This window comes from Saccopteryx bilineata, chromosome X (genome assembly GCF_036850765.1).
Source record: "Saccopteryx bilineata isolate mSacBil1 chromosome X, mSacBil1_pri_phased_curated, whole genome shotgun sequence".
Taxonomy (NCBI): Eukaryota; Metazoa; Chordata; class Mammalia; order Chiroptera; family Emballonuridae; genus Saccopteryx; species Saccopteryx bilineata.
In genome coordinates, this window is record NC_089502.1 from 75,151,712 (window position 1) to 75,167,294 (window position 15,583).

The 15,583-nt window shown below is 48.7% G+C and overlaps 1 protein-coding gene across 1 annotated transcript in view; it reads left to right on the forward strand.

The window, feature by feature from the left end:
* The window catches only part of NALF2 (NALCN channel auxiliary factor 2), a 28,725-nt gene extending 15,082 nt beyond the window's left edge, over positions 1-13,643 (forward strand). Inside the window, exons 2-3 of the mRNA XM_066250050.1 lie at positions 10,888-11,059; positions 11,472-13,643. Coding sequence (XP_066106147.1) covers positions 10,888-11,059; positions 11,472-11,857 — 558 coding nt within the window. The 3' untranslated portion in view covers positions 11,858-13,643. The remainder of the gene's footprint in view (positions 1-10,887; positions 11,060-11,471) is intronic.
* Positions 13,644-15,583: the final 1,940 nt, after the last annotated feature.

Consider the following 15,583-nt stretch of genomic DNA (forward strand, 5'->3'; position numbering starts at 1 on the left):
TTTTTGTTTTTTATGATGTTTTGCTAGTGCATCTTCAATTTCACCATCACAGCTATAAAAGTCCATGCAAACACAATGATAAATTCATTATTTCCACCATTTTCTTGGAGCGCTTCACCCTTTTCCAATGTGGGCTAGATCATGGAGGCTTGGTTTTCAAGTACTTAGTAAGCACCTCCTTTGTTAATTGAATTTTTGGGGGTGACACTGGTTAACAAAATTATACAGATTGCATGTGTACAATTCTACTACACTTCTGTATCCTGTGTTGTGTTGTGTTCACCCCCACAAGCACCTCTTTTTTATACTCAGCTCCCTGTGAAACCCTGAGGGCAATGCAGATAAATAAAGTACAATTCTTGTCTTCAGGGAGCCTACTCTCTCAAGGATGTTTAATTTAGACAGATATCTCACCAGAAAGCTTGAGCTCCCTGTAGGGACTTTTGTGTGTGTGTGTGGCAGAGACAGAGTCAGAGAGAGAGACAGATAGGGACAGACAGACAGGAAGGGAGAGAGATAAGAAACATTAATTCTTCATTGCGGTTCCTTCGTTGTTCATTGATTGATTTCTCATATGTGCCTTGACAGGGACCGAGTGACCCCTTGCTCAAGCCAGCAACGTTGGGTCCAAGCTGGTGAGCCTTGCTCAAACCAGATGAGCCCACACTCAAGCTGGCGACCTCAGGGTCTCGAACCTGGGTCCTCCACATACCAGTCCGATGCTCTACCCACTGTGCTACTGCCTGGTTAGGCCCTGCAGGGACTTTTATCTAAGCTATCTTTGATCCCACACTCCAGGGAGGTTTTCCCTTCTCTATGTCCAGTGAATACCAGAAGAATACAATACTGTCCCCCAGAGAACAAATGTGGTCTTAGTCTACATTAACAGAAACAGAGCTTCTAGGACAGGAGGGTTGATACTTCTACTTGACTCTGTTGATAAAGTCTACCTGGAGATTGTGTTCAGTTGCAAGGGACACAGAAAAATAGGAACTTGTTTGATTGTGAATACCCAAGATAGAAGAGGGAACTGGAAGCCAAATCCCATGAAGTAGTTGAAAAAACAGGACTCTTTGGCTTCTTGGAAGAGTAGTCTACACTTAGCTATCTCCATTTCTCTTCCCTCACACTCCCCTTTAAATTGGCTAGTCTGCTTTCTGCCCCCACTGTCCCACTGAAACTGTTTTCACCATAGTGAGAAACTGACATGATCCTGTCTAAGCCCTCAACTGCTGACCACATTCGATTCTTTGAAACTCTCTCCTTCCTTGATTTACAGAATGTCACTTTCTTGTGTTTCTCCTGCAGTCTCTTAAACCACTCCTCGATCTTGATCAGATTCCCTTCTTCCTTCCATCTGGCCTTCAAATGGCAGTGTTTCCCAACGACCCATTGTTGATCCTTTTTCTCTCTGTGTTCATCCACTTCCTTGGCTTCCCCTATTGCTTTATCATTCAGGGGGATCTAGTTTCTGCTCTGGTAACAAACAACTTCCAAATAGCAGAGTGCTCTGGTAACAAACAACTTCCAAATAGCAGATGCTTACCACAACAAACAGTTATTGCTTGCTCACAATCTATGTCCAAACCAAGAGACTCAGGCTAGAAAAAGATTCATCTCAACACTGCTTCCACATTCAGCAGCAGAGGGGAGAGAATATGTGAAATCATACCAGCTCTTAGACTGTCTCCCAAGAGTGATCTATTTCACTCAACTTACACTTCATTGTCCATGCCTAACCTCAAAAAGTGTGGGAAATGCCCTGGCCATTTGGTTCAGTGGTAGGGTGTCGGCCTGGCGTGCAGGAGTCCCGGGTTCGATTCCCCACCAGGTTACACAGAAGAAGCGCCCATCTGCTTCTCCACCTCTCCCCCTCTCCTTTCTTTCTGTCTCTCTCTTCCCCTCCCGCAGCCAGGGCTCCATTGGAGCAAAGATGGCCCGGGCACTGAGGATGGCTCTATGGCCTCTGCCCCAGGCACTAGAATGGCTCTGGTTGCAACAGAGCGAAAACCCAGATGGGCAGAGCATCACCCCCTGGTGGGCATGCCAGGTGGATCCCGGTCGGGCGCATGTGGAAGTCTTGACTGCCTTCCTGTTTCCAACTTCAGAAAAATACAAAAAAAAAAAAAAAGTGTGGGAAAGTATAGTCTTACTATGTTCCTAATGATTAACCCCTTAGCTCCTCATGACTCTCTAACCTTGATGTCTAGCCCAGACCCTGCTTCTGATCTCACAGTATTATGTCCAGCTGCCTCCTTGACATTTCTACCTAGCTGACTCACATATACTTCAAAGTCAACATGACCAGAACTGAATTCATCTTCTTTATCCTCAAATCTATTCCTCTTCCTTTCCTTAATGAATGAAACTACTACTCATCCTGCCACTCAAGTTAGAAACCTGGTAGTCACCCTGGACCCCTACTTCTCCCCCATTCCCAAGATCCATAAGTTACGTCTTCTAACTGGTCTTGCTTCCTCCAGTCTTAATACCTACACTCCCCATATAATCTGAAAAGTTAGTCATGAACTTATTAGCTGATTTTTAAAAAGCCATTACTTAAAATTTGTAAAAGGCTCTCCCTCTGCAACCAGAATTTATCATAATAAGGCCACGGCCTTTCTCTGCGTATCACTGTGACTGATAATGACTGATTCACATGGTTGTCTCTTGCTCCTTGAAGATAGCAACCTTGTCTTACTCATCTCTATGACCTGTAGCTCCTTAGCACAGTGTCAGGTACTCAGAAGATGTTCAGAAAGTTATAACCACACAAACAAATGGGTGGGAAGACCTGATTCTTGGAAGTTTACAAATACCTACAGGGCTGGCATGAGGAACAGGAAGCTGACTATACTGTATGGTTCCAGAAGAGCTAGTAGGAGCTATGAATAAAGCCACAGAGGCATTATCTCAGCTCAAAAGGAGGAAGAACTTGAACTGCTAAAGTTATCTGAAGATACGGGCTGTCTTAGGAGACAGTGAGTCCACCTTGACAAGAGGTTCACAATTAATAGCTGGATAGAACTTGACAGTGATGTTGGAGTGGAAACTCCAACAGCAGATAGGAAAGTGGAACGATGCTTCCCACAGTCCTTTCCATTCTGGAGTGTTCATTATCCTGCTTCCTCTGCTCACCTGATTGATATGGATCATCTAGGCTCCTTAAGAGCTGCCCCTGCATTAGGACCACCGCTTCTCTACTGATTAGGCTGGTGCTGGCTAGGCCAGGCCCACCCAGCCACTGGCCTTTGAGCAGATGGTCTAAGAGTTCCAGAGGCCCTGATGCCTCTGGAACTGCACTTGCTGTAAGTTCTCACCCACATCTCCAACCATCTCCTTCACCTTTCCTTCAAGCCAGTCCTGGCCACTTTGACTCCTAACTGCTCATTCTCAGAGGCAGGAAAGCTATTGCTTATTTTTATAGTCACTTAAGTAAAGCCATGTCACACCTGGATTTACCCCATAATGCCTCTAATCCCAGCATGACTCTGCCAATCCCAGTGAACTGCTGTCACCAGAGTTATGTCCGTGATGTACCATATTTCCCAATGTATAAGACGCACTTTAATTTTGGGGCCCAAAATTAAAAAAAAAATGTATTACATAAAGTTATTGAACCCAAGTTTTATTCATCATAAAACTCATACAACTTCTCATCCCTGTCAGAACTCCCATCCATTAGCTTGTCCTCATCTGTGTCCGATGACAAATCACTGTTATCATATATTGCCTCCTCCTCAGTTCCATCTATGGCAGTGGTCCCCAAACCCTGGGCCGTGGACCAGTACCAGTCCATGGGGCATTTGGTACTGGTCCACAGAAAAAGAATAAATAACTTACATTATTTCCGTTTTATTTATATTTAAGTCTGAACGATGTTTTATTTATTTTTTTAATGACCAGATTCCCTCTGTTACATCCATCTAAGACTCACTCTTGATGTTTATCTCGGTCACATGATACATTTATCTGTCCCACCCTAAAGGCCGGTCCGTGAAAATATTTTCTAACGTTAAACCGGTCCGTGGCCCAAAAACGGTTGGGGACCACTGATCTATGGCATTTGAAATGCCACAACCACTGTATAAGATGTACCCAGTTTTTAGACCCCAGAGTTTTTGAAAAAAGTCACGTCTTATACATGGGGAAATACGGCACTTCCCCTGGGTTCGAGAGTGTGACTTTGACCTTACCCTGTTTTTTTTTTTAAACTTTTTTTTTTTTTTTTGTATTTTTCTGAAGCTGGAAATGGGGAGAGACAGTCAGACAGACTCCCGCATGCGCCCGACCGGGATCCACCCGGCACGCCCACCAGGGGCGATGCTCTGCCCGCCAGGGGGCGATGCTCTGCCCCTCCGGGGAGTTGCTCTGCCGTGACCAGAGCCACTCTAGCGCCTGGGGCTGAGGCCAAGGAGCCATCCCCAGCGCCCGGGCCACCTTTGCTCCAATGGAGCCTTGGCTGCGGGAGGGGAAGAGAGAGACAGAGAGGAAGGAGGGGGGGGGTGGAGAAGCAGATGGGCGCTTCTCCTATGTGCCCTGGCCGGGAATCGAACCTGGGTCCCCCGCACGCCAGGCCAACGCTCTACCGCTGAGCCAACCAGCCAGGGCCGACCTTACCCTGTTTTGATCTAACTCTCTGAAAGCCCAGAATCAGGAATAGGAGCACGGTTCTACAGTTCTAGGTTCTACATGTGGTGACGGGTGTAGTGCAGAGGCATCAGATTAGTCATCAGAGTGGCTCCCTCGCCTGACCTGTGGTGGCGCAGTGGATAAAGCATTGACCTGGAATGCTGAGGTCACCTGTTCAAAACCCTGGGCTTGCCTGGTCAAGGCACATATGGGGAGTTGATGCTTCCTGTTTCTCTTCTCTTCTCTCTCTCTCTCTCTCTCTCTCTCTCGTCTCTCTTCTCTAAAATGAATAAATAAATAAAAATAATTTTTAAAAAATAGCTCCCTCCTAACCCTGGCTTTTCTGAGCCTCAGCTTTCCCCTAGGTAAAATCTGGGGACGAGATGGTTACATCTGTGCTGTGAACAGTGGCCTTCATTCCCAAGCCCAGCTCAGATGGCTGCTCTGCCTCCACAGGCCCTGCAGCTGCAACCCCTGACTGAGGGCCCGAGAGGTACATTAAGAAAACAAGCAGCCGTGAAGACAAGATCTGCAGGGGGGATTTGGATAGGGAAACGGGTCTTAAGGAGGGGAGCCCATTGGAATCCAAGAAGGCTGGTTTCCTAGGTGGCAAGAACTGAGCTCTCTTCTCCAGAGGGTTTTCCAGCCCTCAAACTAAGGAGTCCAGGATAACTTCCTATTTCTAAACACCTGGCCCTGAATCCTGGCTATGGGCTGTGTGTGTATGCATGCACCTGTGTGCATTCATGCAGCACCAGGGCCAGGAATCAGGGATGAGAACTCCCTGGCCAGGGCCTCAAGCCAGGGAGCAGGAAGGTGAGGCTTTCCAGGTCCTTCCACTCCTCCCTAAACTGGCAGCTGCAGAGCCAGGGAGGGGTGGGGATCCCCTTCATCTTGCTGCGAGCTTGCATTTCCAGAGTGGTTTAGCAGCCCAGCTGGGAGGAGGGGTGGGACAGCCTTTCCAGCTTCCTTTTTGGGTTAATTGGTGTTCCCTGTAGTTACTCCTTGCTTCCATCCCCTCCCAGTTCCCATAGCAACTTGGATTTAGCAGCTAGAAGTTGATTGAGTCCAGCGGTGCCCTGACTGAAGTGGGAAATGGGGTTCTATAGGGAAAGGAAGGCACTTCTAGGCCAAGGCTTCCCACCCCACCCAACCTGTAGTACTTCTCTGAGGGTCTAGGGTGGGTATGCTCAGAGAATAGGGTGTGATGCAAAAGTCTTTTCTGCGGTGGCTGGAGTTTAAAGAGCCTGAAAGCCCAGAGCAGGCCTGGTTCTTTGCTCTCTCCTCCCTTTCCCATGCCCTTGTGTCCTGCCTTCTGACTTTGAACTTCAGAGCCACTGGTAGGATTGCCCAGTAGGAAAACCCTCTGGAGTTGGAGTTGAAAAACCAGGTTTCAAGTTCCTCCCTCTGCCACAATTCTCTGTGACTAGAGACAGGACCACCCCAATTTTTTAGGCCTCAGTTTCCTCATCCATAAAATGATGTAATAGGGCTAAACTGACAGTTATTTGCATATTAAAATTACCTGCAGTGTTTGCAGAAACTACAGTTATGTGGGCCCCATCCACAAGGATTCTGACTTAATTGGTGTGGAGAGTTATGTGGCCAAACAGGAGCATCTTAAAGACTCAGTGATTCTAACATGTGGCCAGAGTCAAGAAAGTAGAGCAAAAGATCTCTAACCCTCTGGCCCTGAGTGTTGGCTCGGTGGGTCTCTGAACTGACTTGTCTGGTTCTAAGACATTTCCTTTTCCCTGCATGCTCCAGCTCCAGCAATCACCTCAGCTCTCCTAACCCTGCCTTCTCCTCATCCTTATGGATGAGTGCCCAGGGCCTCTCTGGCGCAGTCCTAACACTGATGAGACAAGGCGAGCTCCTTAGGCCTATCTAGGGGAGAAGGCTGCAGAGACTAAGGCAGGCTTGCTGCCCAGGCAGTAGCGCTGAGAGCCAGACTTTTCACCTGAGTGGGAAGGGGGCCGGCAATGGCCTCAGCTGGCCGTCTGTGGGTTCAAGGAAATGAATTACCTCTCAGTCCCTTGTTGCTCCTCTTCCATTCCCCTCATTAGTTCCTTGCCTGTTCCTGCCTCACCACCCACAAGCCTGGTGTCCTCTTTAGGCAATCTGCTCGCCCACTTGTTGCCATGGTGAATCTTGCCTGGGGGGGTGAGGGAGGGTCGTCTAATTAAGGAGAAAGTCCTCACTCCTGCACTGCCGTGGTCAAGCCAGCGCTCTCCCCACTGCTTTCCCTCTCCCTACCTGGACATCCCTCCTCTTTCCCTGAGCTGGCCAGGGAGTGCCTAGGCTCCACAGCATGTCATTAGGCCAATTGCAGCTGCCCTGGGAGAAGGGCTGGAACTCCAGTGGAGTCTCTTCACCAAGGCAAGGCAAGGCACAGAAATGTTGAACTGGAAGAGCTCAGGAAGAACCCTAGGGGCCTCTGAACCCCTCTGATGGCAGAGGGGCTGATTCCTCATGGTTCACTTTGAGTGAGGCTGGAGGTGGGCGCCGGGTTCAGGCTGCAGAGACTGTGGCAGGGACTGTGGAGAGAGCTTCATTTGGCACTCTGGGGCCTTTAGCTCTAGGAACTCCCTTTTCTTTCCTGCCTCACTTTTATTTCTTTCTCCTATCATCCTTCTGCCCTCCTATCTCTCTTTCTTACCTCTAGCTTTGTATATTCTCATCTTCTTCACCCACTTTCCTTCCCTTGTTCACTCTTACCCTCATCTTTTTCACTCCCTCTTTCTTGGCCCACATCTTCACAACCCCCTCTGACCCCTACCCCTTGCTTCCTGCCTTTTTTTCATCTTCTGTCACCCTCCCTGCACCTCTTTACTCCCTTACACCTTCCCGCTCTTATTCTCCTGCTCCTTCTCCTTAGCCCTCTTTTTTCCTACCCCCTGTTTTCACCACCAGTTTTTACTCTCTACTCTTTCCACCCTTTCTTTCTTACATACTTCCACCTTTGTACCCTCTTAGCCCACTGCCACTGTCACCTACTCCTCGGCCTGTCTCTGACCCTTCCAGCTCTCCTTACCCTCCCTCTTACATTTACGTGTTCTTTTCCACCCTCCTTTCTCTACCTTCTCATTCTGCTGCACATACCTTTATCCAAATAATTTTCCTTTTAGTTTATACAAATAAAATGTAATGCAGGTATCCAAGAGACATGTGTACAAAGATATTCACTGAAGCATTGTTATAATAGTGAAAACTAGACAATAACTTAAAAGTCCATCCACAGGAGATCAGTACCATTTCCACTCCATTCATACAAAATCATTCTCTGTTCCTTTAGCACACTATGTATTCAGTCACCTCCATAGCTTTGTTGAAGCTGTTGCCTCAGCCTGGAATGCTCTTTTGTCTCATCTCTACCTAACCATCTAAAATCCTACTGTGAGTCTTTGCTCAGCTATTATCCCCTCGCTGCAATCTTTCCCAGCTTTTCTATTTGCCTCCCTCCGGTGGCCTAACCTCTCCAAAGTCTGAATCATATGCCACAGATTCAAATTAGATGTTTCTACCCACGAAACTGGAATTTGTCTGAGAGTAGACATCTGTCCTCATTTACTCGTCTTGTTCATTCAATGACCAGACATTTTTTTACATATATTGTGCTGAGTGTGCAATGGTCAATAAAACAAACTCATGTCTATTTTCATGCATCTGACATTTTAGTGAGGTTGACAGAGAAAAACAAAACAAAACAAAATGTAGCCAAAGTCATTCTTGTGGTGAACAGTTAGGAAAAGGAGAGAATGATGAGAGGGCATCCTTTAGCTAGAGTGGTCAGAGAGACCCTCTCTGAGGAAGTGATATTTGAACTGAGGCCTGAAAGTTGCAAAGGACTCAGCTATGCCAAAAGTAGGGGGAGGGCACTCCAAGCCAAGGGAACATTATGTGCCAAGGCTGCAAGGTGGGAGGAAGTAGGTCATGTTCAAGGAAATGAAAGGTAATCTCTGCATGTGCAACATGATGAGCTTGAAAGGAGAGGTAGAAAATGAATCTGGAGAGACAGAGAAGGGCCGAGTTATGCAGGGGCTTAAAGTTTGTGGTCAAATTTTAGACTTTAGTCTAAAAGCTTCAAAGAGTTTGATGCAAGGGAGTGACATGATGTGATGGCACATTTTGAGATCACCTGTCCTCCTGTATGAACAGTGTACTGGAAAGACCAAGAGAGTAGGCGGGAAGGCCAGATAGGAAACTGTCATCGGGCAACAAATGACAGTGGCCTGCACCAAGCTGTAGAAGTGGAATGAGAATAGTTATGCTTTTCAGGTGACTGCATGTGGGGATGCAGGGCAAGAGAGGAATGAAGGCATACACCTAGGTGTCCAGCTTGAACACCCGGGTAGATGGTCATGACACTTACCTGAAATGGCCAAGTCTTAGGGGTGAGAGCAAGATTTGAAATTATAAGAAAATGAGACCTTTATTTTAGGATTTAGAGCATGTTACATTTCAGATGACAGTGAGATCAAACTCTAAATCGATGCTTTGTTTCTCATGGGGTTGATTTGCACTACAACTCACTATCACTCATCACAGATAGCTTTGAAAAAGACCAATGTGGAATTACATTGCCAGAGTTCACGCTCACAGTGAAGCTATTTATATTTTAGTGTAAATGTTTTTTTTAAAAGATTTTATTGATTTTAGAGAAAGGAGAGAGACAGAGAGAAGGGGGATTGGGAGCAGGAAGCATCAACTCATACTTGTTGCTTCTTATATGTGCCTTGACCAGGCAAGCCTGGGTGAACTGGCATCCTCAGCATTCCAGGTTGATGCTTTATCCACTGTGCCACCACAGGTCAGGCTTTGGTGTAAATGTTTGAAGTTGCTGTAAGAAGCTCTGACCGTGTTGCTCAGAGTGTGGTTGAAAGGCCTTTGGCAGCAGAATGACCTGGGCCCTTGTTCAAAACACCAATCCCTGAGCTTACCTCAATCTTCCTGAAGCTGAACTGGAGGGGCCGGGCCAGCTGCATTTTTAATAAGTTCCCCAAAAATAGGATTTTGAGACACACTGAAGCCTGAGCACCATTGCTGTGAGAAGCAACCATGAGAAGGTATCCCTGAGGAGATGAGGACTGGGTATGGGCTCTGACCCCAAGCGTGAGAGTTGCCGGGGAATCCTTTGAAAATGCAAGTGTAACCTGGGTCCAGGGCAAGGCCTGGGATTCTGTACTTCTCAAGAACTTCTAGGTAGGAGATGGTATTGCTGCTTGTCCGGGCCCACACTTCCAGTAGCAAGGAGCTAGAGCAGCGGTTCTCAATAGGAAATGATCCCCCCTCCAAGTGGACATTTGACAATGGCTGGAGACACTTTTTGGTTGTCACAATTTGGAGAGGGGTGCAACTGGCAACTACTATGTAGAAGCAAGGGATGCTTCTCAATATCTTATAGTGCACAGAATAGTGACCACTACAAAGAGTTATCTAGTAAAAAATGCCAGTGGTGTGACTGTTGAGAAACTCTAGGCTGGATGATAGCCAAAGAGTCCAGAGCAGGGAACCTTTCTTAGCTAGGACCCAGCACCTGACAGGAGCAGGGTAAATGAGGAACAAGAAGTATACCCATGAAGTGAAATTGCAAAGCAAAGTTTCCAGTGAAACATGCTATCTGCCCCATAGTGGGGCTGAGCATGGGTGAGGTAGAGTTTGAAGAACGTGTGGTTCCTGGTAAGGCAGATTTCTGTGTTTATTCAAAATAACCTTGCACATTGGTATTGCACTTTAGAGTATATGAAACATTTTAATATGCACTGCATTGTTTTATCCACACCACACCCTAATGAAGTAGAGCAAGGATTATTCTCCTTGTTGAATTTAGAAACTTACCATCATCAGCAAAATAAATATTTGCTGAATTGAATAGAATTGAAATTGGCCCCATTATAGGTGACCTCAGACAAGTCAGGACACCTTTTTGGGCCAAATGTAAATGGTAGGGTTGGATGGAATGATTGGGGGAGCCCCTTCCAGCTTGGACATAGGAGTAATTTTTTTTTTAATTTTTAGCAGTGAACAAATCCTAAGTCTTAGATAATTTCAGACTCAGGGACTCAGGAGTCCTGGATCTGAGGTGGGAGAACTTAGAGTAGGAAATAGTGGTCTTGACCAAAACTCTTCTGTATCCTGGGTTGGGTTGGTGAGCGCATGACTCCCCAACAGACTACAGGCACACCCTTACTGATCTTTTTACTCTGAGGTGGGAAGGGCTGATGCCTAAGCTGACACTTTTTCCTTTCCCCACAGGCTGTGTACAAGGCCTGGCTGTGCTCAGAATACTTCAGCGTGACCCAACAGGAATGCCAGCGCTGGGTGCCCTGCAAGCAGTACTGCCTGGAGGTGCAGACCCGGTGTCCCTTTATACTCCCTGACAATGAGGAAATGGTGTACGGAGGGCTCCCTGGCTTTATCTGTACAGGTAAAGGCAGGGCACTGGGGAGGTGGGAAGAGGTTGGGGCCCAAGGCAGGCACCAGGTCTGGAGTGTGGTTGCAGAGAGGACAACAGTCACGTCAGGTTAGAAGAAGGTTGGTGGCTGGAAGAGTGGGCAGTGAAGTACCCAAACAAAGATAAGAGCAAGTAGGATAGGGGCAGAAAGCAGAGTTGCCATCTCTATCCAAAACATGCCCATCCAGGGAGACATCCCAGAGAACCTATCTGGGGTCCCTGGGAGAGAGAAGTCTGGAAAAGGAAGGTGGGAAGGAACAGGGGGCAAGGAGTCTTGGGCCCAGCTACCAGACCAGTCAGTCTCAGCTTTGAAAAGCTTATGTCTGGGAAAAGCACAGGCCTCAGCCCCTGAGCAACCCATTACACCTTCCTTGTCCATTGGCAGGGTTGTTGGACACTTCACCAAAGCGGCCGGAGAGCAAGTGCTGTGACGTGCAGTGGGTCTCCTGTGAGTCGGAGAAGAAGAAGTTGAAGGAGTCTGAGGCCCCCAAAACCCACCACCAGCAATTCCACCACTCCTATTTCCACCACTACCACCAACAGTACCACCACTACCACCCCCGCCATGACCCCCCAGGCCGCATCAGCCACAAGTCCTCCCTGCTGCCGGTCTCTGGGGGCTCCCGCCTCAGTCCCAGCAGGATCCGACTCTATGTCCTTGTTCTCATGCTCCTCCATACCATGGTGTCCTTCTCCAGCAACCAGAGTGGTGGAGGACTGGGCCTGGAGACACTGCCTGCCCTAGATGAGGGCCTGACTCGGGAAGAGTGATGGCAAGGAGGGAGGACAAACCTCCACCACACACTGACATCAGCTCCAGCTCCCCTAAGGGGAGATGGAAGGGATTCCTCCTCTGGGAGACATAGTACCAGGTGGAGGCGGGGGGGAAATGGGGACTATACATCATCCCCAGCCTACCGCCACCCCCAAAGTAGCTCCAACAGACTGGCCAGAGGGCCCCAGGGAGCTGCAAAACTCATCCAGGAGAAAAAGGCAGGAGCAGCAGGCACCCCTCCTGGGGCCGCATCTGTGGGGTTTAGCAAACAAAAAGAGGGAGATGGGGGGCTAGAAATGCCCACCCCTGTTTAGAGTCCTGACCCCAGGGGAGGAGGCTGCATGCCCAGCCTTGGCCCTGCAGGGAATGTTGGAGGGCTCAGAGGGGAGAAGCTCTCTCTCCCCTCCACATTCCTTTTGTTGCCAAGATCCTTAATTCCCTTCTGCCCATACCCCTACAGGCAACCACAGATGGTGCAGTGGCCCTCTCCAGTGCAACTTGCCCTGCATGAGGTCGCCACAGGAAGTGCCAGGCTGGGAAAAGAGTTGCACAGTCACAGCTGGGTCTGGAACCCAGTTAAACTATGACCCACTACCCTAGGCAATGATGGGTAGAAATGGGGTGCAGATGGAGTGGTGAGAGAGTAGAGACAGGGAAGAGGGAGAGGAGAGTTGTGGCCAGAGGACTTAGAGAGATGGATAAATGGGTTGGTTATTGGTTTGGGGAGGTGGATGATTACTGTTGAGGCAGGCTCAAGGACAGCTCTCCAAACCAAAAAAGTTTGTATAAGGAGCCCTCTGGGGAAAGAGTGCAGAAACTGGGTTGTTGGGCCTTAAAACTGGGCTGAGGGCACGTGGTCAGACTGCCGCTGTCTCGAGGGCCATATCTTACAGAAGGTGCAAACACTCCCAAGGGCCACTCTTGCCCTGAAGATCTTGGCCTTGGGGCCAAAGACATTTCCATTTCTGATCTCCATGGGGAGAAGGGACTTAAGCTCAAGTGGGTCAGGCCTGGCTTGGGTCCCCATACTCTCCCATCTTGTCCTAGCCCAGGCCTTCATGAAGGAGAACCTGGTGGCATTCCCCCAGGGCTTTCCAGAGATGAGCCTCCTTCACCCCCAACCTGGCCCTGTCCCCAGCCTACCAAAGAGTATTCGCCCTTCCCATCCCTGACCCCGTGAGTTATTATCTCAATTGTGGAACTACCAGACTCCTCCTTACCCTGTACCTAATCCAGCCACCCTTGCCCCTTGCTGTAAAACATCGGGAAACTGGCAAAAGGACCCACTGAATAAAGAGAATGTGCTTTCATCATTGGCTGACAGACTTGAACTATTCAGCTAGGTTAGAGGGCTGAGTGAGAGAAGAGGCGTCAAGAGCTCTCCGAGGGCCATTAGTCTCATGCTGGTCTCTTGGGAGTGAGAGGCCACATTGCCTGGGACAGGCCAAGAGGCTTTGGTGCCAGAAGAGTTGATGTCCAAAGGATGTTATGGCAGTGAGTTAAGTGGAGGGGTGTGCCTGGAGCCACATTAGATAAACAAAGAAGGGGATCGAAAAGAGACAGCTGAAATTGTTGACTGAGGGGAGAGGATGAATGGGACACTATCCTTGTAGAGAGGGAATCATTCAAGGGCTTCAGCTGTGTCCCAAATAGACTTCTTAAGAATGGGGAGGCCTTCCTTGCCAGTTTTCTCATTTTTCACAGGGTCCCCCTCCCTTAACCCATGTGCCCTGCCCACACACTCCCCTGTTTGGCCCTCAGCACTTTGGGCCTAGCCACATACCCCATCCTTAGAGTGCTCTTTTCAGCTGGGGAGGGAAAGAGGTGCTGGCTCCTTTCCAGAAATGCTTATGTAGACATGAGAGACCCTAGGTACTGCCTTCTAACTCCTGCATCCTCAGGAGGGGAAAAGGGGACTGGGAAGTAAAGGAGGACCTTAGGGCCCTAGGGAATGGACCCTTGGAGACTCCCATCCTCTCTTCCCCCTCACCAAGTGCCCAGGAGACCCCTGGCTCACACCAGCCCAGGGCCTTGCCCAGTGGCAGGCGAAAGGGGCACCTCACTCCACCTCAAAGTCATTTGACTGTCCCTATCCACCCCACCACCCAGATCTTACACCACCCCTCAAGCTTCCCTGCCCTCTGCCACAGGCAGTGGAATTGGGTAGCTTTCTTATGCCATTTTCTACACTGTGCTTCATGAGTAGGACTTTCTTGCACTAGTTTCTATGACTGAGTCTCCAAGCTGGATTCCTCGTAGTCCCCGTCCCTTCCTCCCTCACACAGCTATGATTCAGTTGTACCCCTTCCCCTGCCTCTGTGTTTCGGTGAGAGTCACTGTATGTGTACTGCTTTCTGTTCTGTTGCATTGTGGGGCAGAGGCCTCTCTGCTCTTGTTTAACCCCATAAAAAATAAATGGTAAGACTTGATGATAACCCTCCCTTTATGGCTGTGTTCTGTGGAGTCAAGTGGTACCCGAAGAGAAAGTCAATGGCTTGGCCTGACCAGTGGTGGCACAATGGATACAGCGTTGACCTGGGATGCTGAGGACCCAGGTTCAAAACCCCAAGGTTGGCCCTGGCTGGTTTGCTCAGTGGGCCCAGCGTGTGGAAGTTCCGGGCTCAATTCTCGGCCAGGGCACACAGGAGAAGTGACCATCTGCTTCTCCACCCTTCTCCCTTCCCTTCCTCTCTATCTCTCTATTTCCTTCCCACAGCCAAGGCTCCATTGGAGCAAAGCTGACCCAAGTGCTGAGGATGGCTCCATAGCCTCGCCTCAGGCACTAGAATGGCTCTGGCCACAACAGAGCAACGGCCCAGATGGGCAGAGCATCGGCCCCTGGTGGGCACACGGGGTGGATCCTTGTTGGGTGCATGCGGGAATCTGACTGCCTCCCCGCTTCTAACTTCAGGAAATAAAAAAACAACAAAAAAACCAAGGTTGCTGGCTTGAGTGCAGGATCATCGACATGATCCCAAGGTCTCTGGCTTGAACAGGGATCATTGGCTCAGCTTGAGCAACCGGTCAAGGCAATGTGAGAAACAACCAATGAACAACGAAAGTGATGCAACTATGCGTTGATGCTTCTCATCTCTCCCCTTTCCCGTTTCTCCCTCTCAAAACAAAACAAAGAAACAAAAAATCTACGGCTTGGGGAAGAGATGGACGTAGAACCAGAGGATGCTTAACCTGTACCTGGTCTTTTGATGGCTCAAGTGTTGAGGGGAAAAAAAAGAGAAGCTCTGTAGGAGGCCATTCTAGACAAAGAATTGTGACTAAACATCCTGCAGGGATTAGGCAGATAAGTGTGAGTAAGTGAAGTAGCCTGGGCAGGGGTGAAGTGCAGACTTCAGCATTGTGAGCAATGAGAATAAGTACATGACACATGCAGGATGCTGGACACAGTTTAAGCTCAGGGCAGTCTTCGGGATTGTGGGCCCAATGTTGCCAGGTTTTCTCATTCTTCAAGGGTAGTTAAGACTCAGGGTTTTTGCACAAAGCCTTCTAAATTCTAAATGTTGGTTTCAGTCCAAAGAAACAAACAAACAAACTGGGTGTGGACTAAATGCATCTGCAGGCCCCACATAGCCTGGGGACAACTAGTGTTGCGCATTTGTTGCAGCCTTTGATTCTAGTCTACTGGCCTCATTTCCTACACTGCTTCACCAGCCCACCTCCCCAGCACAACAGTGAAAGGCACTCAGGAAGAACTGCTAGAAAGG